This window comes from Netta rufina, assembly GCF_964035555.1.
Source record: "Netta rufina genome assembly, chromosome: 8".
Lineage (NCBI taxonomy): Eukaryota > Metazoa > Chordata > Aves > Anseriformes > Anatidae > Netta > Netta rufina.
This window is the reverse complement of record NC_140131.1, coordinates 16,234,652-16,259,364: the sequence shown is the minus strand read 5'-3', so window position 1 is coordinate 16,259,364 and position 24,713 is coordinate 16,234,652. Positions and strand designations below refer to the sequence as shown.

Below are 24,713 nucleotides of genomic sequence, written 5' to 3'. Positions count from 1 at the left end.
TGGCGGCCGGCCGCTGCCCCGTGCAGGGAGCGGGGCCTGGAGCTCTCGTGGCGGCCTCGGTCCGCCCTGAGTTGTGTCGCTGCGCCGGGCGCGTGCCTTTTCCCCAAAACCCAGCCGGAGCCGATGGAGCAGGGCCCGTCAGAGAGGGAGGGAGGGAGGTCCGCTAGTGGCCGGCGCTTTGTGGCCTTTCAGACTTCGTACTGCGAACGCGGAGTGCTCCGAGCTGCCAGTGAAAGCATGCCAAGTGCCGTGTAAAATGTCCGAGTGCCACAGCTGCAGCATGAGGGAGAAGAGTAAAACAAAACCTGATCCATTTCCTCCCTTTACATTGTAAAGTTTGTTTTTCCATGCTTGGTTTTCTCCATTTCGTGGAGGCTACAGAAGGTGAAGTGACAAAATACTGTAGTGTGGCAAATCTCCGCATACGGCACTTTTTAAGTTCAGTGTCCTTAGTAAGAATAAGCAGTTTCCCTCAGGCCAGCGTGTTTAACAAGTTCTGTTGGCTTGTCCTGTCAGGAATTAGTTTTATGTGGCACAAAAAATCTGTGGAGAGGGGCTGGTGAGATGGCGCCCTTTCCTTCTCTGAAGCTTTTGCACTCTGGGCACGTATGAAGATGCAGTCCTTCAAAGACTTCACAAAGTTTGGCTGAGAAACCTACACGTTGGCATATCCAATGGGTACTAAATCCAACTCAAGCATAATAGTGATTGCATTTAGATTACTGTGGTGGCTGAAGGACTGGCGCTGGTTTTAATACCTTGATTGTTACTGAGAGTGCAGAGTAAATGAGACTACTTTCTGCATGGAGAAAATGCACCAGCTGAAGAGAGCTGACCATAAGTTTTTCAAACTCAAAGGTGTTATTATAGAGATGGTACAACTGAAGTTCAAAAATTAAGGGACAGTGGCATTTGGTACAGTTTCAACAGGGAAAAAAAAATGACTTAATCAGAAACATGTAACTTCACAAAATATTTTCCAGTGCTACAGCAGCATCACAGGTTAGGGCACTGTATGTCCAGGAAGCTGTGCAGCTGCTGTAAAGTGAGTTAGAGACCCTACAACTCTGAGGCTGTCTCTATTTGAGTGCTTATAAAGCACAGCATGAGCTAAATGGTTGTTAATGCACAGATGTATTCTCAGAGTTCACATGACAAAGTCTTCTTGCATATTCTAGGTTGGTTGAAGTCACCAAATCTCCTGAGTTTAAACCAGATTGACAACCAGAATCAAAAACACGTGTATCTTCCTCTCAGCCCTACTAAAAACATCATGTTGGTCTTTCTAATAGCCTTCTTAGCTTCTCAACCCTGAATAAATAAATAAATAAAAATAAAAATAAAGGAAGCTGCAGGAATAGTCATTTTTTATCCTTCTTTCCCAAGTATGTTGACTTTCCTGTTTTCTGTACAACTATGCAAGCCTAAATTCCAGAAGGACTGACTATGACTAAAAGCATGAATACTTTAGAGCACTGAAAATTAGAATGAGATGAAAAGTATTCCTAAACGTTAATTTCTGAATTTCAGACATGACTCTTGGTCAAAAAGTTTGTGTCTGGTTCCAAGATTGAAAAAGGAAACATTAAGAAAGAAAAAATTAATACCTTTCCATTTCCCCTCAAAGACCAGTGTGTTGTCTGTGTTTGAAGTAACCTTACAAATTTTTAGAAGAGTTGAATAGGATTTGCAACACTCTTGTAGCTGTCAAGCACTGTGTAACTTTCCTGAAGTGGAAGAAACTTTCTGTCTGGATGAGAAAAACTTACCATAGGACATTATAAAACATCCCATTTACAAAATGTGTAGAGGTAATAATTAAGCATGCAATCATCCTAAAAGTAACAATAATTCTCTTGACCCTGTAATATGTGTTACTATGTCATATAAAATAATAGTGTGAATGTGTGTGTGTGGAAAAAAAGAGCAGGTCGTGCTTGCTTTTTGACATCAGTGTGGGGAATTGTCTGGGTATATTAAGGAGGCCTTTGCCTTTACTTCCGTGAGTAGCTTAAATGGAAGCATTCAGTGTTGCAGAACTGCAGAGAGAAGAGTATTTCCTGGAAAAGCATCATAAAGATTTAAATGCAGCAGGACAAATTTTCCATACTGGGGCCTGGACTTGGCTTTTTGAGGTTGTTTTACAAAATATTTTTTCCATTATGTTCCTTATAAAGTTTTGACAATTTCTACAGTTCTGTGGAGTTAAATTAAACATGGATATCAGTTTTTAACTCAGGTGTTCCAGGTACCTTCAGAGATTGGCGTGATACAGATCTGGTGCCCCTCATGCAATGTGGTTTTGTGTGATTGCCTCACATGAAATAATGACCTGTCACATACCATACTTCCATGCAGCAATAATGTGAGAAATATTTACAGATTTTTATTTTTATTTTTTAATTAAGGTTGCAAGTTAGTTTTGTTTGGAAAATTTGGATTTCATTTTGCTATTCCTCAGTACAAAATGAAAGAGGTAAAGATACGCATATTTGTCACACTGCAGTAACTACTGCAGTTGTTTGCAGTACAAGTAAGGCTGACTCTTGGGAGAACAGCACTGTTGCAGTTACATTATAAGATAAGATAATATCCATACATTATGCAAGTAGTTTTTGTCAAAATATGCAGTGAGAAAGGCTTCACTCTGTACTTGTGAGAGATTATGTCAAATATACCAAGTGCATATCGGTGTATTATTAAAACTGTGTTATTAAAAGTGACTTAAAATGTATTTGCAGGTCTTATAAAACATATATATTTATTTTGTTTCTTTCAGAGTATCTGCTGACTAGTGTGAAATATTCAATTCTTGTTTATTTTTGCTACTCGTTAGGCCAGCGGAGTTGAGGAAAATGATAGTGTTTCTCCTTTTGAAGGAAATGTCAGTGAATTGCATACTTGCAGGCCACTAAGTGGGCTAACACTGATATTACTGAGGATCTAATTGAGTTAGCTACATCTCAGTAGTGTGTGGGAAAGCCTGTATTTTCAGAGCTGAGGCTGAGTTTGTAGCACTGGTGTAAAAGAGGCAAAATGAACATACTTTTAAAACTTAACTCATTCAATGGGGCACCTTTAAAAGGAATATTTGTGGACCTTTTATGTTAGCTTACATTTAAAATAGAAGGAACACTTTCTTGTTGTAATAAATCAATTCTTCATGAAAAAGTCATGCTGTACTATTATATTTAATTACCCTCTCAGCTTCTCTCTGCAAAGCTTGCATGGTATTGTTTTACAGGTGACAATGTTAATATTTTCTAATAAAAGTAGTGTATTATTTTTTCTTTTTTAATTTTCTTTCTGTTTTCAGGTAGCAAAGTCTGGAGGGAAGTGGGGGCTGCCTATTCCTAAATAAGTAAGCTTTGGAAAACAAATTTAATAATCGTATATCTGTGCCTACTGTATTTCTAATTTAGGTGTATGGGTTATATATTTTTCTCTTACAAATTCCAGTCATTTTGACAACATCATCCAATGCACATGTTTAAACATACATCCTGAAAGCAGTTAACTTAAGTCCTAGCTCTTACTTCTTTTTTACGCTTATTGATTAACAGGGCTCGTTTTCTGTAGTCCGTGAATGACCCGTTACACCACATGGAACATCTTTCCTAGCTCTCTGTTTTCTCCCATTGCAGATATTTGATGTTTGCCCAGTCACTGAGGCAAAACTTAGAATAGTTACATAAATTGTGTAGGCCTGCATCTGCAGTGTGTCTGGTGATCTTGAGTATCTCAGTTGCAAAGTGCATGATTTTAAACACTTGAAAATTGAGACCAGTTTTAATGGGGCGTGACTTTAAAAAAAAAAAAAAAGATTCTTTTTATTTCGCGTCTTAACTGGCAACTCGGATAACAAATTTTATTACACAAACATATTTTCACAATTCTAACAGAGACTTTGAAATGCATTTAGTCTTAATTTTCATCCAAAGGAAAACAACGACAACAACAAAACAGTGTTTTCAGATAGAGGAAACTTTTCCTTTGTATGACATTCAGAAACATTTTTAAGCCCTGGTAATAATTTACTAGAACTGATTTCAATGAAAGAAAATTGCTGAAAGGAGGAAAAGAAGGTCTTATCTTTTAAAATTACTTAGTGATTCTTTAGTTTACTTAGGTTTCCTTAGTTTAGGAAACTTGTTCCTGGAATCTGTAAGTTTTTTTCAGGTTATGTATTTATTATACAGGCATGCTATGTGCTTCACGAAGCTTCAGTTACCTTGGCATTAGAACATACCAGCTACGAGCAGATTTGCTTTCTAGATCTATCAAGCTTTCAGCCTCTGATGTAAGTATTCCATCAACTTCATAGATAAAACTATTTAACGCAATATTTTAGAGATGCACTGATTTTGTAATGTTGCCAATAAACATATATTAGCTGTACTTTCTTTACTTCTTGTTACATTGACTCAAACTTTTAACATTAAGACTACAGTAAGTTATTCCAACCAGTGAAATATTTAGCCACACTAGCACAACAGTTCGGCAATCATGGCTTTGTGTATCCTTTTCAGTCTTTAAAGTCAGAGCTGCAGGTACCAGGCCAGGAGGATCGCCTAGTTGTTAGGGCACTAGCCTGAAATATAGGAGACTGATTCGATCCCACCTTTATCACAGACTCTTGGTAAGTCAGTTAATTCTTTTGTCAGTTTTCTGCTAATGAAACGCAAGTAGTTGTGCTTCTTGATGCTGCAATAACAAGGGATGTATAAGTACCTCAAACTTAATTTTATACAGAATCTTCTTCATTTCCCAGCTTAACTGCTTATGAGGTTGTATAACTCCAGTTTAAGTCTTTCAGTTTTGTTGAGAGAAAAAAGCATTGCAACATGATGGGTGGCTGGAGGTTATGCTCTGCATTGCATGTAGAAGACTGGAATGTAAATTGTCCTCCGAGGTCAGAACAGGAGTTCATCTAGTCAGCAGCTTGTGTCAACCAACGCACATGTGAGATTGTCCAAAACAGGTGTTGAAACTATTATGCAGACAGCTGTAGCATAGTTTGCTCATATGAGAGGCTTCTTTTAACATACAAGCCACTTTGGGGGCTGGATTATACCTGAGTCAGTTTTTCGTTTTCTGTAAGTATTTGTATTCTACTTAATGTACCTGGATGTTCTTACTGACTATGCTAAAGTCTAATCCTGTTTTTCTTTTTGAATTTACTTAAGATTTTGGCTTCAGCTGTAATTTTCAACATTGAATTTCACAATTTAATTATGTACCATGTAAAAGTATTTACTTTTGTCATTAAACTTATTCCCATTCAATTTAATCATGAGTTTCTTTGTATTATGAGGAAAGATAAATACAAGTAGCATCTGACTTTCCATCTAAAGCAATCAGTGATAGGGAAAGCAGGAGGTCAGAATTAGAACTTGATGAGGACATGCCTCTCTTGTTTAATGCTGATCTTAAAGTCATGGAAATCCTATCCTTGTGCCTAAAAATGGCTTGAAGATGATCAAGCTATGATGTAACTAGGTTAAAGCAAAAAAGATTCTTAAGGAGAGAATCTCTTCTGGGAGAAAGAATGCTTCTTAAGGTATCATTTATAAATGCAAGGTATTTTGTTTACTTTCTCAAGGTAATGAGGTGGCTCTGAAGTCTGCTGTAAGTTGAACCCCTGATGACTAATGCAGGTCCAGCTATTCCATTTTAAAGCTAGTTTCAAGGTACAAGAAAAACTAAATAGGAAGACATAAAATACTAAGTATTTAAACTTAAAATAGTATGAGGGCTGTAACACTCAAAGGCTTTTTTTCTTGACTGTACTTTTTTGGCAAGGGAAAGTGCAATTAAAATTTCTGTTACATTTAAGGATAACATCCTACAGTGTGGATAAGTCTTTAGCTTTTAGTAAATTGAAGCAATTTCAAGAAGAGTTTGTCAACAGAACAAATTTCCCATGGTACCATACAGAATTCTCATTTTTTAACTGTGAAGATTCAAGGTGAGATTTCCTTTTCCTTGTAGTGTGAGTAGTGGTCTGGTATGTGGAAAAAAAAAGTGCGTGTTAGAGAGGCTCAGACTAATACTTGTGTTATTGATATTTATATAGTATAGCCAGAGGTTAATTTACTAAGGCAAACGTTGGAAAATTGGATTCATCTTTTAAACCATATGTGTTTTTCAATAGATGCAGTACAGATCACCTACTCAGAACTCTCTCTTAACTATGTTGTATGTTCCATATCAGGAAGTACAACTTCACCTGTCTAGTTACTTTAAATATATATTTTTTCTTCCTGAGGATAAATGAAAGATATCACTGTTTGGTTCCTCTGGTACTTATGTTTTACGGATGAGGTCAGAATTAAATTTGTACAGAAGATGTACAGTAAGCAAAGAAATATCTGTTAGCTTAATAATATGATTTTCCATTTTTCAAAACTTTACATATGTGGTAGTTTTTTTATTTTTATTTTTACTGTAAACAGGTTGAGTACAAATGTGTGCCTGTGTAATACTTCAACTACGAGTTAATTCCATCAATTCAAAGTTGAAACTTTGAGTGTAATGGCAACTCAGACATCTCACAGTGTGCTAGATGGACTATGCTTTTTTAAAATTTCTCACGGTATGATAATAGCAAGCAGTCTTACATGAAAGCCACTAAAATGAGTAGTCTGACTAAAAGAAACAGCAGTATTCTGGAGTTTTGCGGGACTTGTTTTCTGTGTGATTTTTTTTTTTCTCCTCAGTATCTAGCTGGTTTACAGATAGAAACGGGCATGCACTGCTTTTTTGTTGTTGTTGTTTGTACATACAAATAAATCTGTTGATTTTATTTTCATTTTTTCTTTTTTAGCTTAAATATACCTGAACTGTCAGTAAGTTTTGCTCTGCCTTTATAGGGAGGACTCAATGAAAGGCTATTCTAACTATGTTGTCTAAGGCCTTAGCTAAAGTTCAGAATATACAGCAAAAAAAACATGCTCTAATGTGATTTTGCTGTGTTGTAATTAAATACTTAAAAGTGTTGAAAGTCTGAATGAAAACATGAAATGTCTATCCTATTTCCTTGTTAGCTACCAATTTAACAAATAAAATTGCATAGAAAACACACTTCCCAAACTGGATTGGGCTAGAAATAAATCAGTCTTTAAATCCTTAGCGTATCATATAAAAGAAGAAGAATTAATGTATCCTTTTTTAATTATTTGATTTTTAGGTCATCTTCTCAAGTTATTGACCTACATTATGCCTCTGCTCCATTCTTGCTGCAAGTTCAGTGGGTTTAGATGATAATGAATGAGAATTTAGGACATTTTTGTGTATTTTCTTCTTAGTCCGTATTCAAGCTATTATAGAAGCTTTAATGAAAGACCATGTCTATAATTGTGTGTAACAACTGAATGCAACTGGCAATGCTGTATTTGAGAAAGCATGAAAGAGGGTTTGTCCTGCATAATCCAACAATAAAGTATTTTGTCTTTCTTAACAAAACCCTTATGTCTGTATATCTTGATCTTGCAGACAATGGCCTTCAGACACAAAAACACAAGACGAATTGAAGGCCTTGACAGCAATGTGTGGTAAGTAAAAGGAAAATATCAGCAAATTCAGAAAATATCTTTGGAGGATATATTTTCTTTCCAAATTCATAATTACTACTAATAAGAACATGCATAGCACTTGCTGTCTCTGCTGAAATATATTTGGCATCTGTTTAAGACAGAAGCAATTAAATAAATTCTGTTGAAGCTCAAAAATAATAATTTAATTTACCTTTTAGCATTAGGCTTAGGATTCTGTGTATTTAGTAAACCACATGAGAGAAGGATGGCTCTTGGGTGTGGTAGTATTTCTGGCTTTCAAATTTAAATGCGAGTATTGTTGAGTAATTATTTCACTTACACTCGCTTTTTGTTTCCCAAATTAATCTGATTTTATTTTTAAACCATTATAATTGCCTTGATAATTTAAATCGTTCATTTCAATACACTTTTTTTTGGTAGGTATTAAATTGGTCTCAAAGCACTATTGCTATCATTGGTAAAGATGGGATTTTGTTAGATGATGATAATGATGTTTTGGGCTTACATTAGTGTGTATGTATGTGTGTGTATATACATACACATGTAAGGTATTTTGTCATCTGTCCTCAGACTCATTTTTTAGCAATTTGTGTTTGTTTTTGATTGAGCTGTGATGCATTTTTTGTTGTCATTATTTTTTTCTTTTTTTACTAGTCTTTAACATGGATAAGGGTGAAATGTAAGACTCCTTCATGAAACGAGGGAAAAAGTAGTTGTTCAAGAATCCTAACATTAGTTTCTGGCAGGGAACTAGTAACAGTTAATAAAGAGCTTGCAGCAGTTTGTTCTCTAAAATCACACACAAAATTATAGTGCTCTGAGATGACTCAACAGTTTAAGTGACACCTTCACTTGACGGTATCTAACCTTTAAATCATTTAACATACCTGTTCTAATTGGGTCTACTTCATTTTGTGAAGAGGGTAGCATTTCATTTCTGCCCATGTCCAGAGATACCACACATCCAAGCACAGTTCTGCTGGCAAGAAAGTTATTCTGTGGAGGCAGGAAATAAACCGTTTACTGGGTTCTTGTGTGACTCCTCTGCTTACTTAACATTGTCCCAATACCCGTCTCGCACTCTACCTAAAGATGTTTACACTGCTGTGAGTTTAGCAAAGCAAAATACTTTTTTTTTTGTCTTCTAATGTTGATGAAGGAGAAGATAATTCTGTTTGGTATGTTAAATTTAAGCTGTTTTTTTCCCTTTAGGGTTGAATTTACAAAGGTGGCAGCAGATCCCTCAATTGTTAATCTTGGTCAAGGCCTTCCTGATATATCCCCTCCCAGCTATGTTAAAGAAGAGCTGGCAAATGTAGCAGCAGTTGACAGACTGAACCAGTACACGCGAGGCTTTGTAAGTACTGTGAAACTGGAGGATCCAAGTTCAGGGAGAAAATTTAAGACTTTAACTTGGTTTTACCAGTAGTTTGTACTCTTATGTCCCTAGTTTTCTTAACAGATTTATCAGTTACTAACCAGCGTCCTCTGTATAGGCTTCTTCAAGGCAGAAACTTTTAGCAAGAGCAAAATGGTAGAGCATGACCCTTCAAAGATTATATAAATCAATGCAAAGGTTAAAGATTGTAAATTACACATTTACCGCTGATTATGGTCAGTGTAAACATGAGTCAGATAGGCTAAGCCTAGAATGAGACAGAAATACTTGCTGAGACAACCTCCTGGATCAAGAAAAGATTCACCCATAACATTAGTAGAAATGAGGAAGTGGTTGAAAGAGTAAGGTTTTGCCTCTGGAGGACAGTCACTACACGTTGGATAAGTTGTCTTGTAGCATTTAAGTCCTGAGCTGAGTGTGAATGTGTGGCATTTGTCATTGTCCAAGGCAGGGCAATGCCTGTTACTCTCTTTTACTATGATTGTTTTCTTGTTCCTGTTTGGTTTGTCTTTCTCACTTTTTGTGGTAAAGATAAACCATACTGCCCAACTGAGAATCATGTGTTAGGGTTGCTACAAGATCCTAAGGAGTCAATCTAATGTTTTTCTAGATGATCACATGATGTAGCAGTGATAGGAAAGCATCGTACAGACTGGTAAACCAGTGATTGAGTTGGTACTTGTAGCGTCATTGCTCATATATTCCAATATAACCTCTTGCCTGTTTTCTGAGGATCAGCATGTATTAGAACTGGGAGGGAGCAGCAATGGCCAGCAGCTCCCTCAGGGACAAACTATCACAACGAGTGGAGCAGAGGCTGCATCAGCCAGGGCCTAGTGCTGTGGTACCTGAGCAAGGCAGGCTAGGAGGTGGTAGCTGAGGTGAGGTGAGCCCAGATGGCCAGGAAGCTTGTGGTGGTGAGATGGTCTGAGGTTAAGCCAGGGGGTCAGCACACAAACCAGGCCCAGCAGTGTTAACCACGGTTAGACACAACCCAGTGGTTGCTGGGCAGGTCTAGAGGAAGAAGGCGGGTGCAAGGTCAAGCCCGCAGGTAGGGGCCTAGGATCAACAGAGGCCATGGACAGGTACAGGCATGGCTGTAACAATTGCAGGCCGGCAAATACGAAAGCATAGCACTTACATGGAGCCTTTGGACCAGGAGCAGTTGTATGGGTAGAGGACACAGGTGAGGCTGGTGAGGGTCATTAAGGCATATTAGGGTACTTGGGACCCTGATAAGAATAGAACAAAAAATTCCGTACTTAATACAGTCTCATTATCATCCCTATGTGGGTCACTTTGTTTAGTCACCTTTAGCTGATGGCAAGTGTGTGTGTGTGTGTGTATGTGTAAATCTCAAAAGTGTAAAGCCATTGTTTCATGGCACTCAGAAGACAGCTGGAATTTAGTGACCTTCTGGACTAAATGTGAATATGTTTACCAGCCACAATAAGTTAACTGAAAAGTCTATGCTTGCCAGCCAGACTGCGTTATGGAGGAGCTGTGGCACAGAATTGTTACAGACAGAATGGGCTACGGTCCCCTGCTGAGCAAATAACCACAGAGCGATTCCCTAAAACAATTTGTGAGTTAAGCATAAGTATAATTTTTCCACTGTGTGCAATTATTCAGTATTTAGTTGTATTTAGTTCTGTCCTTTTGCTCCTTACTTCTAAATTCCTTTGATATTTATGAATGTTTGCAGTTGTTATACTGTGAATAGTAATTAAAGAGGATTTTTTAACCAATAGTCTCATCTTCTGCTTTTGTGCATTCTCTACAAACTCCTGCAATTCTAAGTTTTTTTGAGCACAAGTATTTGTGGATAGCAAATGTGGGAGGGATGAATATGAATGATGCACATCCATCTGATAATTGAGACATTGTCCCAAGTCTCTGCAGCACTTGGGCCTCTCGTTGCCTGTAGGGCTGTGGTCTATAGAGTGACCTAATGTGAGCTGGGTGGTGCAGCATTCCTGTGCAGTTGACACACTCATGGGAAGAAATGGCTGTCATTTGAATCAGCAATGATTTGCAAGCCTTAATTCGTGGTAATGTTTTTGTTTACAGAGGGGTTCAAGATTTTTTACCTTACGTGTGGAGGTACAATATTCAATATTTTAGCGAAGGGCTTTTTTGTTACATAGCTGCATTTTCCTACAGAGCTGTTTTTTCATACTTGGTATAAAGATAGAAAAGATAAGAGATTTTCAGAACAGGAAATCTCTAGTCCTCCTGAGTAAATAGAAGTGTGCCGCCTTATTTATATGTTGTAGGTGGTCTTTGTTTTATTGTTCTTTGCACATTTTGGGAAGAATACATTAACGACTGTGTTCCTGTAGGAGACAAATGGTAAATGGTGCTCTGAGGTTTGGGGTATCATTATAGGAATCGTAATTTTGATCACAAGTGCTGTTTATCAGGAGTATATAAAAAGGTTTAAAAAAAATTTCCCATGCACCAAAAAAAACTTAGTTGAAAGAAAACAAAAGAAACAGAAGGAGCTTCAGATGGAGATATGGTCAGGTAGGAAAAAAAGACTCTAAAAGGAATGAGGATGAACTAGTATTTGCTTCTCTCCTCCTATCTCTTGTTCTAGCTCTTCTGTAGGCTACCTGAAGCTATCCTGAGCTTAAGACAAATAATAAGACAAAAATTCAAAAGAACTAGATAAAAAAAAAAAATCCCCGAAGATACAAATAAAATCAAATAACTTTTCTTCCCCATGTATAAAAATTTTAAACCATACCACCTGTTAAAAACCATTAATACTGAGCATCCATCTCTCATTCTTATGCTCCAAAATGTGTAATTTCCTTCCATGTTGGGAGGGGAAAAAACAGCAAAAAATGTGTTGCATTCCTGAGAATGTACAAAGCCCATCAATTGCATTTCTTTGCTTTGGACAGGGGCATCCGTTGCTGGTGAAAGCCTTGTCTCAAGTGTATGAGAGAGTTTGTGGAAGAAAGATTGACCCTCTCACAGATATCCTGGTGACAGTAGGAGGTTATGGATCTCTCTTTAGTACAATACAGGCTTTAATTGAAGAGGGAGATGAAGTAAGTTTTTTATTTAAAATTCTCACTGAAATGACAACTTCTATGCCTTGTTGATAATGATACTGAAATTAATGGGGGGGGGGATATTTCCTTGTGCCTACAGTGCACAAGAGTTTGTTGTTGCATTTTCTTTCAGTGTTTCGTCAGTTTCATTTGTACATCGTATTCTCATCTGTATCCTTTATTCCTTTTTTGTTGCTCTGATAGTCACTTTTTTTTCTTTAACAGTTCTCTGCTCTTAGCTCTTCATGTTTGTTTGTTTATCTGCCATCTTTGGTTATCTCCGATCTTTGTCTGGCACTTTCACATCTCTGTGCAAGATCCAAGCAACCCTGATGTTATATGTTGACATCTGTAAAGTAACTAGAGAACAGCCTGTGTTTGTCAAAAAAAAAAAAAGAGTAGTGCTTATCATACTTAAACTGAGGGCATTTTGTATGAAGTTATGTGATGGAAGAGGAACGTTCTGCAATTTTAAAACCAGGCAGGAGTGCCAGAAACATTATCAAGCTATATTACCAAAGCAAATCTGGAAATATGATGGCATCACGCACTGAAGATTTTCTGTTTCTGATACTCATGATTATAATTTCAGGTAATAATAATAGAGCCATTTTATGACTGTTATGAACCAATGGTAAAGATGGCGGGTGCGAAGCCTGTTTTTATTCCTTTGAGAAATGTGAGTAGCTTTTAAAAATATATTTATTATATTCAACTGTTCTTCCATACCTAATACAGTTTGATGAACACCTTGTAGGAGATGCTTTTCTCTATAGTTTTTCATAATATCCAATTATATAAAAATGAGAGAGACTCACGCTATAGTGATCTAAAGTGATGATAATCCAAAGCAGGTAAAATATTTTCCTGGTATTAGTAAAAGTAGGACAACATTTCTCATTTAGTGTAATCAGCTTTCAGAATGCACAAGTTAATGTTCCTTTGTTTGGATGTGATCAGAAAATGTTTTCAGTAGAAATACAGGAAGGATGATCATATCAGTGCAATTTCTGTATCTGCCACATCTCAAAATGTTCGGTTTCTGATCCCTTCAGCAACTTGTATAGTGATAGAATGTAATTTATTTTCTAAAATCCACTTACTAAATAAGAAGCATTTATGTGGTAGACATTTTCCTTACTGGCAGCTTGGAAGGACTTTTATGGATGCAAAGTGTTGATGCTGTTACCGGAGGAGGGCTGAGGGGCTGTTTATGCAGTACTGGAGGGAGTAGGTGAGACTACTCCTTGTGGTGCCCTCCTTCTTAGGAATGGGGTTCCTCCATGGATTTTTTGTTTCATGCTTTCTTTGTTTGCTTGGCCCTCTCCCAGTAATGCACAGGTGTCAGAAAGTTATTACTGCCAGGCTCATTGTTCTCAGCAGAAACAGACCCAAACTTTTGTCATCCTCATGTAATGTCTCAGTGGAATGGATTTTTAACTGTTAGGCTGTTTTCCTGTAGATGAGGAAGGAAAGAGCTGATGTCCTAGTCCAGCAGGCAGTGATAAGTCTTTCCAGCCAAACATGCACACACTTGTTCTAGTGTATGGGAAGGCCATAAACTCTCCTGTTGTGTGACTTCCTGCATTACACACTATATGGTCAGTGTGTGGGTAAGACAGACAGTGGCCAGGAGAAGACTGTCGCTGTCATAGAAATGTATCTTGTTCTTGGCCTCACTGCCTGTTCCTGGAGGTGCCTCCTCCCAGGAGAACAGGACGGGTGGGATAAGTTGTGTGTGGTTAGTAAAGTGTCAGAGGGTGATAACTTGAGCATCTCTGTTTAGTCTGTAACATGTTGCATCCCAGTAATGCATGTTAAGTTCTTATTTATTTATTTTTAAGAAAAATGATGGAAACTCTGCATCTAGTGCTGATTGGGTCTTGGATCCTGCTGAACTTGCAAAGAAATTTAACTCCAAAACAAAAGCAATTATTCTGAATACCCCACACAACCCTATAGGCAAGGTAAGAGTCCTCTTTTAACGCTATTGTAATTTCAGAGCATGCCTTAAAGACTATGATTAATGCATTGCCCTTGCTTTCTTGCATTCCAGGTATTTACCAGAGAAGAGCTCCAGGTAATAGCTGATCTCTGCATTAAACATGATACCCTGTGCATCAGTGATGAGGTGTATGAATGGCTGGTGTACAAAGGAAAAAAGCACATCAAAATAGGTACTGATTTTTTTGTGTGTGTGTGGTATTGTAGAAGTGGCTGTGGAATGGTATTTTCTCCATTTAGTGAGGGCTATAGTAGGAGCATGGCATTACTGTAGAAATTGATTCTTAAAAATAACAAAAAAAAAATACATATCTAAATGACCTTGCAGTGCTCAGCTACACAGCTGCTGATCATACAGCTGTACTATACTGATTGGATTGGCCATGCATGGGCTGAGTCTGTTTTGAAAGGCCTGTCTTCATGGCTGTTGTGGTGGCTTGATAGAGATACCTTCATGCGATCGTAATCTGAGTTAGTGCATCATACGAAGTTACCACAGTAACTGGTGCTTTATCCTGTCCCAATTACAAAGTAAAATGAGTTAGATTAAAGCTTTCTTCGTGGACTTAGCAGGTGGTTCATGCAAATAGCCATCTTTAGAACCAAAGTCTCTGTGGGTGGTGCAAGGTAATCCATTTTCCTTTGCCATGGCAGCAAGTTTGAACACTGATGGTGTCAGTTGCACTTTGTCTTAGTAGACAGGTGGTGAATTCTTAAAGCACAGTAACTTCATTGTTCATTAGTGTCAGTATTGTCATGTTAATGCTTCAAACCAAAACATTTACAGTTGAACAAAAGACATTCTGTAGTTTAGCAGAAAGTGTAAAAATCCCTTGTGATGATAATGCAAGTTAAAGCCTGGAAAGCTAGTCAACTTGGTTTTGGTATATACTCTGTAATGGATCCCATGACATTACCTTTTAACTTTATTGTTAAAATGACCGTACAACTTTCAGGATAAAACTGTGAAAAATAGCGTTATTTCAGTAAAAGAAACAAGATCTATTAACTTCAGTTTCTTAGGCTTCTTTAAATCTACAAAAAGATAATACAAGAAAAAAATGAATGTTATGTCTCTAAAAGCTCCTGTTTCCATATTAACCTTTACATGTTCCATCAAATGCAGTGACATTTCCTTTGTGAGAGGTACAAAATGGTTATTGCATCAATTTAGCGTCTGATTTGTTAAATTATATTAAGAAATCATGGAGTTGCTAGCCACAGGTCATAAAATTAGTGCAGTCTTTGCTGTCACTGAGGCAGTTTTCCGCTGTGCGGAGCACTCAGTCATGTTTCTCATCGCTATCCAACTTCTGTAAAAACAGTGAACCTCCTCTAAGTAATGATTAGTGTTGCACTGGCAGATTTAGGGGTTGCGTGTTGTAACTGAGGATTCAAAACAAGCATCCCAACAAGCTGATTGCAAGCCCAAGTAACAGGCTTATGTGTGTCGGTTTGTACTTTGTTAGTTATAAATTGTAATCAGAGTTGGCTGTGGTGTCATATAATGATGCTGCCATATGGCATGAAAGAATTTGCCTATTTAAAACCTGCTGCTTGTAAAAGTGATGGAGCTGATCTTTCCCCTGTGCCCTTTTGCTACAGCTATTGTTTGAAACGCTTTCTGTCTCCCAGGTTGAATTCCTATGACTGTGTGGCAAAACAGTATCACTAGAGGGCATTTGCTTTGAAATTCAAGTCTTTGCAGTTTGTGAGAACTAGTTTGGTCATCTTTGGGAAGTGATGTATATACACTTGACCTAGCTAGCTAGAAGATGCATCTGTTCAAACTGCCTTTCTGTTTTCAAGGTCACAGAGCAGTTGAGTGAATATGGGTGAGCTAATAAGAATATGAGTCTCTTTCCTGCTAATTGTTTTGGTTCTTTTATTGGCAAGTGTGCTCAAAAGAGTACAATGCATGTTTTCAAATAATTGCGAAGACCTGTACCATGCTAATGAATGTAACTGCTGCAAAAACTTCCTTATGAAAATCAGCGTTTTTGTTTGGAAAAATCTGTGTTCACTGGTTTCCCCAGAGAGGGAATTTAACAATTGACAAATTCACTGGTAGCATTGTAATATACAGGTGTGGTGGAGTCAGGTGGTGTTGAGCACTGTAACTGCAGCTGCAGTAATGTTATGACCTTATTTAGTTTTTTCTCTCAGACTTAAGTGTGTCTTGATTTACCTGTTTCTACTGAAAACGAGTTGAGTTAGAGTCCAAACTGTGAAGCAATATACAAAAGAAAATTGCAAGCTGACAGAAAAGACTTCTGCTCTGTCACCTCTTTTGAAAGAAAGCAGAGGTTTTAGTCTCCTACAAGATACAAATACAGAGATGGACATAGGCCTCCATGAATCCCTTAATCCTTGCAGACATCCTTAGCTGGCTTTTATTGCTTGTCAGTCCCAGACCTGTTGAACAAAACGTAATGTCTCTCTGCTGACTTTCTGATTTTTGTGGCATTTGGTTCCGGGTTAGACGTCTTTAGAAACTTTCTGATTTCTGAGATATCCATTGCTGAACTGTTTGCTAAACAAGTCTGTTAAGATGGCTGTGAGTACTTGAGTTCACGTTGTGTATAGTGTTGTTACCAGGCATCAGAAATAATGCTGTACTGAGATGAATGTGTAGCACTTACTAGATCGTATCTCTTATGAATAATTGTGCATCTTAGCTGAGAAAAAATAAGAAAAATAGAGGCACAGTTAGTGAAAACTTTCTCTTTCTCCTTTCATTAATTCTGATCTTATTTTTATACCAGAATCATTGGCCCATATATTCTTTCTCACTTGTTACAGTTGCCGTAATTTTAGAATGTTCTCCCTGCAATGGTGTATGAACATACTGTAGTTCTTAGCTAGGGGCAGTACAGTTTTTCTAATTACATGGAATATGTGAGTGTACATGTAACCAATTCCTCTTATTTTATATACAGCTACATTGCCGGGTATGTGGGAAAGAACAATAACTATAGGAAGTGCTGGAAAAACTTACAGTGTAACTGGCTGGAAGGTAAGAAGAATCAATAGAAAATAATTTTGTTATATGAATTACAAAATGCATCTATCATGCTCTGTTTTTGTTACCTGTCTTTTGAAAGCATCTGGCAAATATCTGTGTCTCCAAAAAGTGAAGATAACATTCAATTGGAACAACTGTCTACTTAGAACATCCATGTTTTAAGTCTATTCTTACCTCTTGATTAATATTTTCTTGTGAGAAAATAATAATAAAAAAAAACACTGCATGGTTTGTTCAAAATCAATCAAAATTAATGGAGAACACTCATATTTTAATATTCCAGTTTTGTGGTGCTATTTTCAGATTGAGGTAGTATTTTAGAATGGTTTATATTTCTGTAAATATTTAATAATAATGTTTTGCTTGACTTTAAAATACGTATCAGAAAGTAAACAAAATATTTAAACGTTTGACGGCTAAATTCTTTCTTTATCACCACCTGTGGTCCAACTGACACATGACATTTGAGTTATATCTGGTTAAGAGTTTGATTCAATAGCAAGCCCTTGTTTTAAGCTCAAACTACCCTGGATGTGGACCCCTGTGAGATGGAAAGATCCTAAACCAATAAGGAATAGCATTCCTAATGAAAACTTTAAGTCTTCGTATAACAGGGTTTAGAAATCAAAGTTTGCTCAGTACCATTTGAGAGATGTGGGTAGGTGAAGCTGTAACTGTTGCCTCATATTTAGACTTTCTTAATGGCATCATTCAGCAAAGTTTGGGTAAGCTAGCCCTTTTCTGGATTCTTTATCATAACTATTTTATGACTAATTCTGAAAAAAAGAAAAACTCAAGATGTTTGTTAACTTTAATGTTAATTTGAAGTAACAGCATTGCTGTAAGTATAACTTATGCATGTTTTCTTCCCTTAGCTTGGTTGGTCTATTGGCCCCCAGAACCTGATTAAGCATTTGCAAGTCGTTCATCAAAATACACTGTATACTTGCCCAACTCCATTACAGGTAGGTACAGATGAAGCCGAGGAGGTTATTTTTCTGGGCATAGCAAATCTGTAGGCCTATGATAAAACAATCTATGATAAAACAATCACAGCAATTAATTTTCTGGGGTGCTAAAAGAGGAAGATAAACTCAATCAGCTCACCAAATGTTTTAAAGAACAACAGAACTCTTTCAGCTACAAACTGCTGTTTGTTGCATAAGACAAACATGACAATCTTTGTAGTTTTCTACCAAATAGAAGTAAACGTTGTTGCAATAAGGTCTTGTTTTACTGAGCATTATCTCTACCTGTTAGATCACATTTTTTTATTAGTATTATATATGTGATTACTGACTAGTGAGTACTTGGGTGCTTGGGATGTTGCCACAGTACAAAGAGACAAACAAATGATGCTACTGGATGTAGCTTGTCTAATTTGCTCATTTGCTTAATAAGGGCCAGATCCTGCTACAGGATCAGGGAAAAATCTATATGATTTCAGTAGGAGGCGTGTGTGTCTGAGTGTTTTTGAACATTTGTGTTTCCAGGAGGCTTTGGCACGAGCATTTTGGATAGACTATAAACGCATGGATGACCCAGACTGCTATTTTTACTCACTGTCTCGAGAGCTGGAAAGCAAGCGTGATCGGATGGCTCAGCTACTTCAAGAAGTTGGACTGAAGCCTGTCATTCCAGATGGAGGATACTTTATGATTGCCGATGTTTCTACATTACGTTAGTAAAAAGCTTATTCAAAAATGTGTGGAAAGCAGTTGGGAAGTTAGTTCAAAATGAAAGCTCCATTTTCAGCTTAACTTCTCATTTCATAGTCACATAACGCTTGTCAGAAATACTGAGACTGGAATTTTCTATTTGACTTTAGCCAGGAGCTAGATTTTACAAGCTTTAGCAAAACATTTGTGATTCTAAGTACTGTCCTTGTTTTGCAAAGCTTAGGTAAAGTTTTAGGAAGGGCAAAGGAGATTTGATAAAAACAATTTATATATTTTTTTTCTATTTATTTTTTTTTTTTTTAGAAGTCTATGATTATGAAAAGTTTGGGAGCCAAGCACCTGGCTTTATATCCTGAGTTTGTACTCAATTGTTATATGATTTTATTTAAAAATATTATTAAATTATATCTTTATTCTGTAGCATTAACTGTAAGAGTGCTGTTAGTGAATGCCTTCCCACTGGAGTCTAGGAAATCTTACAACATGATGTCTGTTTTAAACTTATTTTTTTTTTTTAGATGTGGATCTCTCTGATGAAGATGGGAATCAACCTTATGATTATAAATTTGTCAGATGGATGATAAAATCTAAGGTAAGGTATCCTAGTTGTACTCTGTTTTTGGAAATGCTTTTGTAATGAAACCAAGAGCAGTGCAACCATGCTTACTCAATAACATAGTAGGGATACTACATCCAAAATATTGTTTGTTTATACTAACTGCTGGAAATGTTGTGGCTAAAATATTGCTAAGCATGCTTTGTGTTAAGTCCCAGCACTTGTTCTTTCTCCGGGCTTAGATGCTAGTTGTAGAAAAGTACCTTTAAACTGTTTTGCCTCAGAAAAGTAATTTGAATTTAGTTAAGCCTAGTTAGTAAATACAAAATCCAACCTTGTATTTCCTTTTAATGTTTGGAGAGTTACAGAAATGGAATAGTAAAATCATGCTTAAAACTATTTTGAAGTATGTATGTATGTATAAACAAATAATATTTCTGTTTTATTTTCCAGAAACTCTCAGCGATTCCTCTTTCAGCGTTCTGTGGTCCTGAGACAAAAGGGCAGTTTGAAAAATATATACGTTTTTGCTTCATTAAGGTAAATATGTGTTGTGGGAAGACCTGAGGCTCAAAAATCAATGCAGTACCAAAACTGTAAGAGGCTATTTGTTACGTTTTTGCCCAGGATCTGAGTTGGATGGTTTTTGAGGCAGAAAGTTAGTTTGGTGTAAAATTCAGCACAAATTAGCTTCAGCTTTTTTTTTTTTTTTTTTTTTTTTTTTCCCTGAGAGACTTGAAACCATAAATATGGGCAGCATGGTTAAGAAGGGCAGCTGCCAGAAAACAACTTGGTGGTTAGTCTTTTAGCTTTTTCTACTGATTTGTAAAACATTCTTGACTGACAGTGACAGTGAAAATGTATGAGGCAGGTATGCTATCAATTAAGGTGGATTCTCTAATCTAGAATCAATACCAATGCATAGGAGACTTGTATACCGCATGTCCATTCAGTTTCCAAAAACGAAAATAGGTTTTTTTAGTAGATCAGCTTCAAGTTTAGCTCACTTACCTGAAAATACCAAGGATTTTTCAGAGGCTGCAAATTACAAAAGAAAACAAAGACACAGGAAGGAATCTCACCCATTTTTGTTTTTGAAGAAAACAGAAATTGTGACTTGGCTGACATCTGCCATTTTGTGAGCACTTGTTTTTCACATTTTCTTACTCCTGTTTCACCTGCTTCTGTTCTTGAAAAGAAAGACTTTGGGGATGTGCATAAGCTTTGATAAATTGACTCCCCTAATAGATGTTTCTCCTATTGCTTTGTCACAGACTTAACACGATGGAATGTGTGCAAACTCTTTAATTTCTACTAATATAGACTTGTAGCTATAACTGTTAATGGGAAAACTGACTGGGATATTTACAGGATATAAGTGACACTGCCAAATACTGATTGGGGATCATGTAATTGTGACTGCTACTCTGTTTTCAAGAACTCTGTACTTGTAGTAATAGTGGTATTCCATGTTTTTGCAGGAAGACAGCACACTGGATGCAGCTGAAGTGATCCTGAAGAACTGGACTAAACAGAAAAATTGATATATGTATATATATACATTAATTAACTCTTCCATCTGGTATAATTATCTTACACTAGAGTTTTTTATTGCAAATTTAAGATTTAATTATTAAATAATTTACAGTACAGAATTAATGATATTGTAAATAACTGTGCTACCACCTGCTGAGGAGTTAAAATGTGGATTTACTGAAATGTATAATGCAGCTGTCCTGGTTTCAGTTAGGATAGAGTTAATTTTCCTCCTAGTAGCTGGTAGGGTGTTCTGTTTTGGCTTAGGATGAGAAGAGTGCTGATAACACACTGATGTTTTAGTTGTTGCAGAGCAGTGCTTACATCAAGCTAAGGACTTTTCACCTTCTTGCTCTGTCCTGCCAGTGGCAGGCTGGGGGTGCAGCAGGAGCTGGGAGGTGACAGACCCAGGATAGCAACTCAAGTTATTTTCAGTCTTTTCAAAATTATTTTTTCCTTAATTAAAAAAAAAAAAAAAAAAAGTGGTATTCACATCTTTTACTGAAATACAAAGATTTCTGGGATTGTGTAAGAATAAATATATGATACAGGTATTCTACAATTTTGGTGTGGGGTTATATATAGGAATTACGGGTGAGACTTCAACATTGTGATTTGTGAAACCCAATAGCTTGCAGTGGAGGAAAACTAAGACATCACAAATAAGGTAATTGCAGTACCTTTCTGCAATTTCTGCAAAGTACCTGCCTACCATATCTGTGCACAAAAGGCATCAGTTTAGGTAAAGTGATTGAGTTAAATCAATATAGTGTTTATATATAGGCAAGATATAAAACGCTAAGTTGCATGATCACTATTTCATTTTCTCTCAGTACTCATGCTGTTCGGAAGGTATTCATTCCTTAATAAAATTAAAAAAGTGACATCTAGAATAGGAATTCTTTTGTTTATGTCTACCCTCTTGTTTACTACGTGCATGAACCTACAAAGAGAAATAAAAGAACTTGCTATAGAGGCTCCTTCACAATCAGATGTACAGTGAGAAAATTAATCCTGTAATCTCTTTTCCGCTCTTTGCATGTTCACAAAAGCTATTGGTAACTTCACACCAAATTTATTTTAAACTGTTAAGATCTAGGAACATGGAGATGAACCTAATATTGTGCTATGGAGATCCATTTTTGACTATTTCAATCTCAGTGGATAAAGGACTGATTCAAAAGAGATCAATGTGGAGAATTCTTTCATTGTTGCCTCCTGTCCGATCTTCTTAATCTCTGGATGGTTTCCCACTAGCAGAAGCAATCCAGGTAGGTAACCTTTTAAGTCTGTGTTAATGTTCTTCATGTTATTTTACATTGTTCCCACAGGCCTTATGGTAGAAAGTCTAAACAAACTCAATAGCTAGTTTTTGCAGCTATTCTGTGGTCACAGAGCTGGAATCTAGCAGAATTCCATTTGTCTGTGACTATGACAAGGCCTAAAAATAAAGGATGGAAACTGGGCTGCGAGAACAGCTGCTAGGCTGCTTTGTTGGGAGTTCTTTGGCTTTTTGAGGCCAGGAGCTGGGAGTTCTGTAGTCTCTTTTCATTTGTCTTGCACTGCCATTCCCCAGATCTCACCAGAAAATTGTTACCTGATACTTTCAAGGGAGCCTGTAGTCTTTGTGTAGAAAAATAAATTTAGTAATTAAAATGACTTGAATGAAATTTCAGCATGAATTTCACATGGAAATTCCTATACAAAATCCCAGAAATTCCAGGAAGAATATGCTGTTTTAAGATACCGCATTTCTGTGAAATTTACACTGTTTTACCGGGCCTTTAAAATCCATTTGTATAAATTGCACTAGAGAGTTGTGGTGTTGCAAGAACTAAGGGGGTAGCCCAAGTCTGTTGAGCTGCATGATAATTTGGGCAAAGAAAATGTAAGATGGACTACTATTTTAATTGAAAAGTGAATACTCATAACATTAAACAAATCTTTGCTAGCATAAATGCAAATTTAAAACGTAGGTCTTTTATGAAATGTTTTCAGTTATGATCATGTGAATCAAAACTTCCCAGCTGATTAGCCTCTCATTTGATACAAAATAATAAATATTTGAATTTTGTTTTCTTGTCTATGGAAGCAGTGCTTTGCAATGCAATTAAATCTTATGCCAGTAATGTTATTTTTGTCATTATGCTTGTCTTAAATATAGCAGCTACAGAACACAATTCTCTAAGTATTTTTAAAACCCTGTTTGTGCTATCTAAGGTTTCCCAAAAAGAGATAGTTGTTAGCGTGTGAGCACCCATAAAAACTAGGTTATGTATCCTCACAAAAGTAGAAAGGTACCAAGGGTTCTTCTAGTCACCTCTTCACTGTGTTTTCATTGCCCTTTAAACAAAAGCCCCTCTGCTTCCAAAAGACTTGATCCAACAAGACTATTAATATCTCTGCTTATATTACTCTCATTGGCAAATGGGATATCGTGTAAAATCAGTCTAGAATATGCATGAAAGAAAAATGATATGCAGGGCTCAAGAGGAAATTAAGGAAAGTACAGCAAAATAATTGTTTTTCTACTGCTACATCTTACTGTGTTTCAAACACTTCATTGGTATGCTAATAACTCATATGCTAAAGCACCAAATCTGAGTGGGGACACACAGGTGGCTGATGTTTGAAGATACCTCTGCATTTTGTACAGGTCCAGAGACTTTCTCATGCTATGGGACCCATTGTATTGGTCTTCAGTTAGTTTTATTTTTTTCCCATGTTGTCCAGGTGCTGTTAATATGCTAATCTCTTTGTTTCATCAAAGGTTTGAACATGTAAGATAGAGTACAGAGATGAATTAATGTACCAAGCATAATTCAGCTGCTCTGGCTGTCCATTGTTTTCTTCGTTTGCTCCTTTGAGACATTTGACTGACATCTGCTATTTTAACAAAATGAACATTGGATAAATCAACAAACCAATTTCAAAGGACTTTTAGACAAACAAGTAAGATCTGATGACTTATTTTCATTAATGTACTATTCATTGTGTTCACAAAGGCAGCTGAATATCCCGTTGCGTTCTTGATGGAATGATGCTGGTATTGTTAGTAATGTAAGAATTGCAATTTAATTTGCTTTCATCACTGACAGTAGCCACCATGAGATAACTTTGGATGAAATTTTAAGAAACCCCAGAATGACCAGTGAAGTAGAATGGTTTGAAAATAGGATTATTGTTGCGACTACAGCAATGAGAAACAACAGAAACAGCTGGGGATAGCAAGGTGAACTTTCCAGAAGCTATGAAAACAGTCTGTTGTTGAGACTGTCAATAGTGCTGTTCTGATCTGCCATATCAACCACTATTTTTGGCTGCTTGGGGACAAAGCACTTGAAAAAATTGCTGTAGACAAGAAGTAAAGAAGTGCTGAGATATGATCTATTGTATTTTTTGCAACAGTTCTAAAACTGATTGTCTTTCTGTACTGGAAGTTAAACTCTTTCAATTCTCATTAATGACAATATGGTCAGGAAGGACCTGCTGTTGACAGTGGTTGTCAGCAGAAGACCTTTTTCAAAGAACAGATTATATGAAAAGCCATGACAAACCTTGAAAGCTTGATGGGACTGACAGTGCTGATGTGGTACAGCTGTTGCAGACAGCTACACCCAAATTTCAGAAGTTACAGGGAAATGTAATATAGGAAGATGTGTTTAGCGGGGGAGATGGGGTGGAAACAACAAAAACCAACTGCTTTAAGTACTATTTCATCTTTTGGTTTTATCGAGGATTTGTGAAAAGGGTCATTGCAAAGGGGAAAAAGTAAATTCTAAATTTTTCTAAGTGTCCGTATCTTCTAGTAGTTCATCTTCTTTTTATCCTAAAGCTTCTGTTTATTTATCTGAAGTAAAAAGAGGCTCTTGGCAAATCCACCCTGAGCTCAGCGT

General features: G+C 36.8%; 1 protein-coding gene across 6 annotated transcripts in view; it reads left to right on the top strand.

The window, feature by feature from the left end:
* Positions 1-22,002, top strand: part of KYAT3 (kynurenine aminotransferase 3) — a 34,163-nt gene extending 12,161 nt beyond the window's left edge. Inside the window, exons 2-16 of one of the 6 annotated variants that reach the window (XM_084290849.1) lie at positions 3,317-3,361; positions 4,200-4,300; positions 7,495-7,553; positions 8,769-8,913; positions 11,865-12,014; positions 12,610-12,696; positions 13,862-13,984; positions 14,074-14,194; positions 16,961-17,037; positions 17,922-18,011; positions 18,540-18,726; positions 19,244-19,317; positions 19,735-19,821; positions 20,763-20,830; positions 21,911-22,002. In XM_084290849.1, coding sequence (XP_084146975.1) covers positions 4,202-4,300; positions 7,495-7,553; positions 8,769-8,913; positions 11,865-12,014; positions 12,610-12,696; positions 13,862-13,984; positions 14,074-14,194; positions 16,961-17,037; positions 17,922-18,011; positions 18,540-18,726; positions 19,244-19,317; positions 19,735-19,821; positions 20,763-20,825 — 1,362 coding nt within the window. In that variant the 5' untranslated portion in view covers positions 3,317-3,361; positions 4,200-4,201 and the 3' untranslated portion in view covers positions 20,826-20,830; positions 21,911-22,002. Of the gene's footprint in view, positions 1-592; positions 679-3,316; positions 3,362-4,199; positions 4,301-4,529; positions 4,640-5,903; positions 5,969-7,494; positions 7,554-8,768; positions 8,914-11,864; positions 12,015-12,609; positions 12,697-13,861; positions 13,985-14,073; positions 14,195-16,960; positions 17,038-17,921; positions 18,012-18,539; positions 18,727-19,243; positions 19,318-19,734; positions 19,822-20,762; positions 21,859-21,910 lie in introns of those variants that run through there. The other 5 variants (XM_084290850.1, XM_084290847.1, XM_084290848.1 and 2 more) reach the window with 5 other exon arrangements.
* The last annotated feature ends 2,711 nt before the right edge of the window (positions 22,003-24,713 follow it).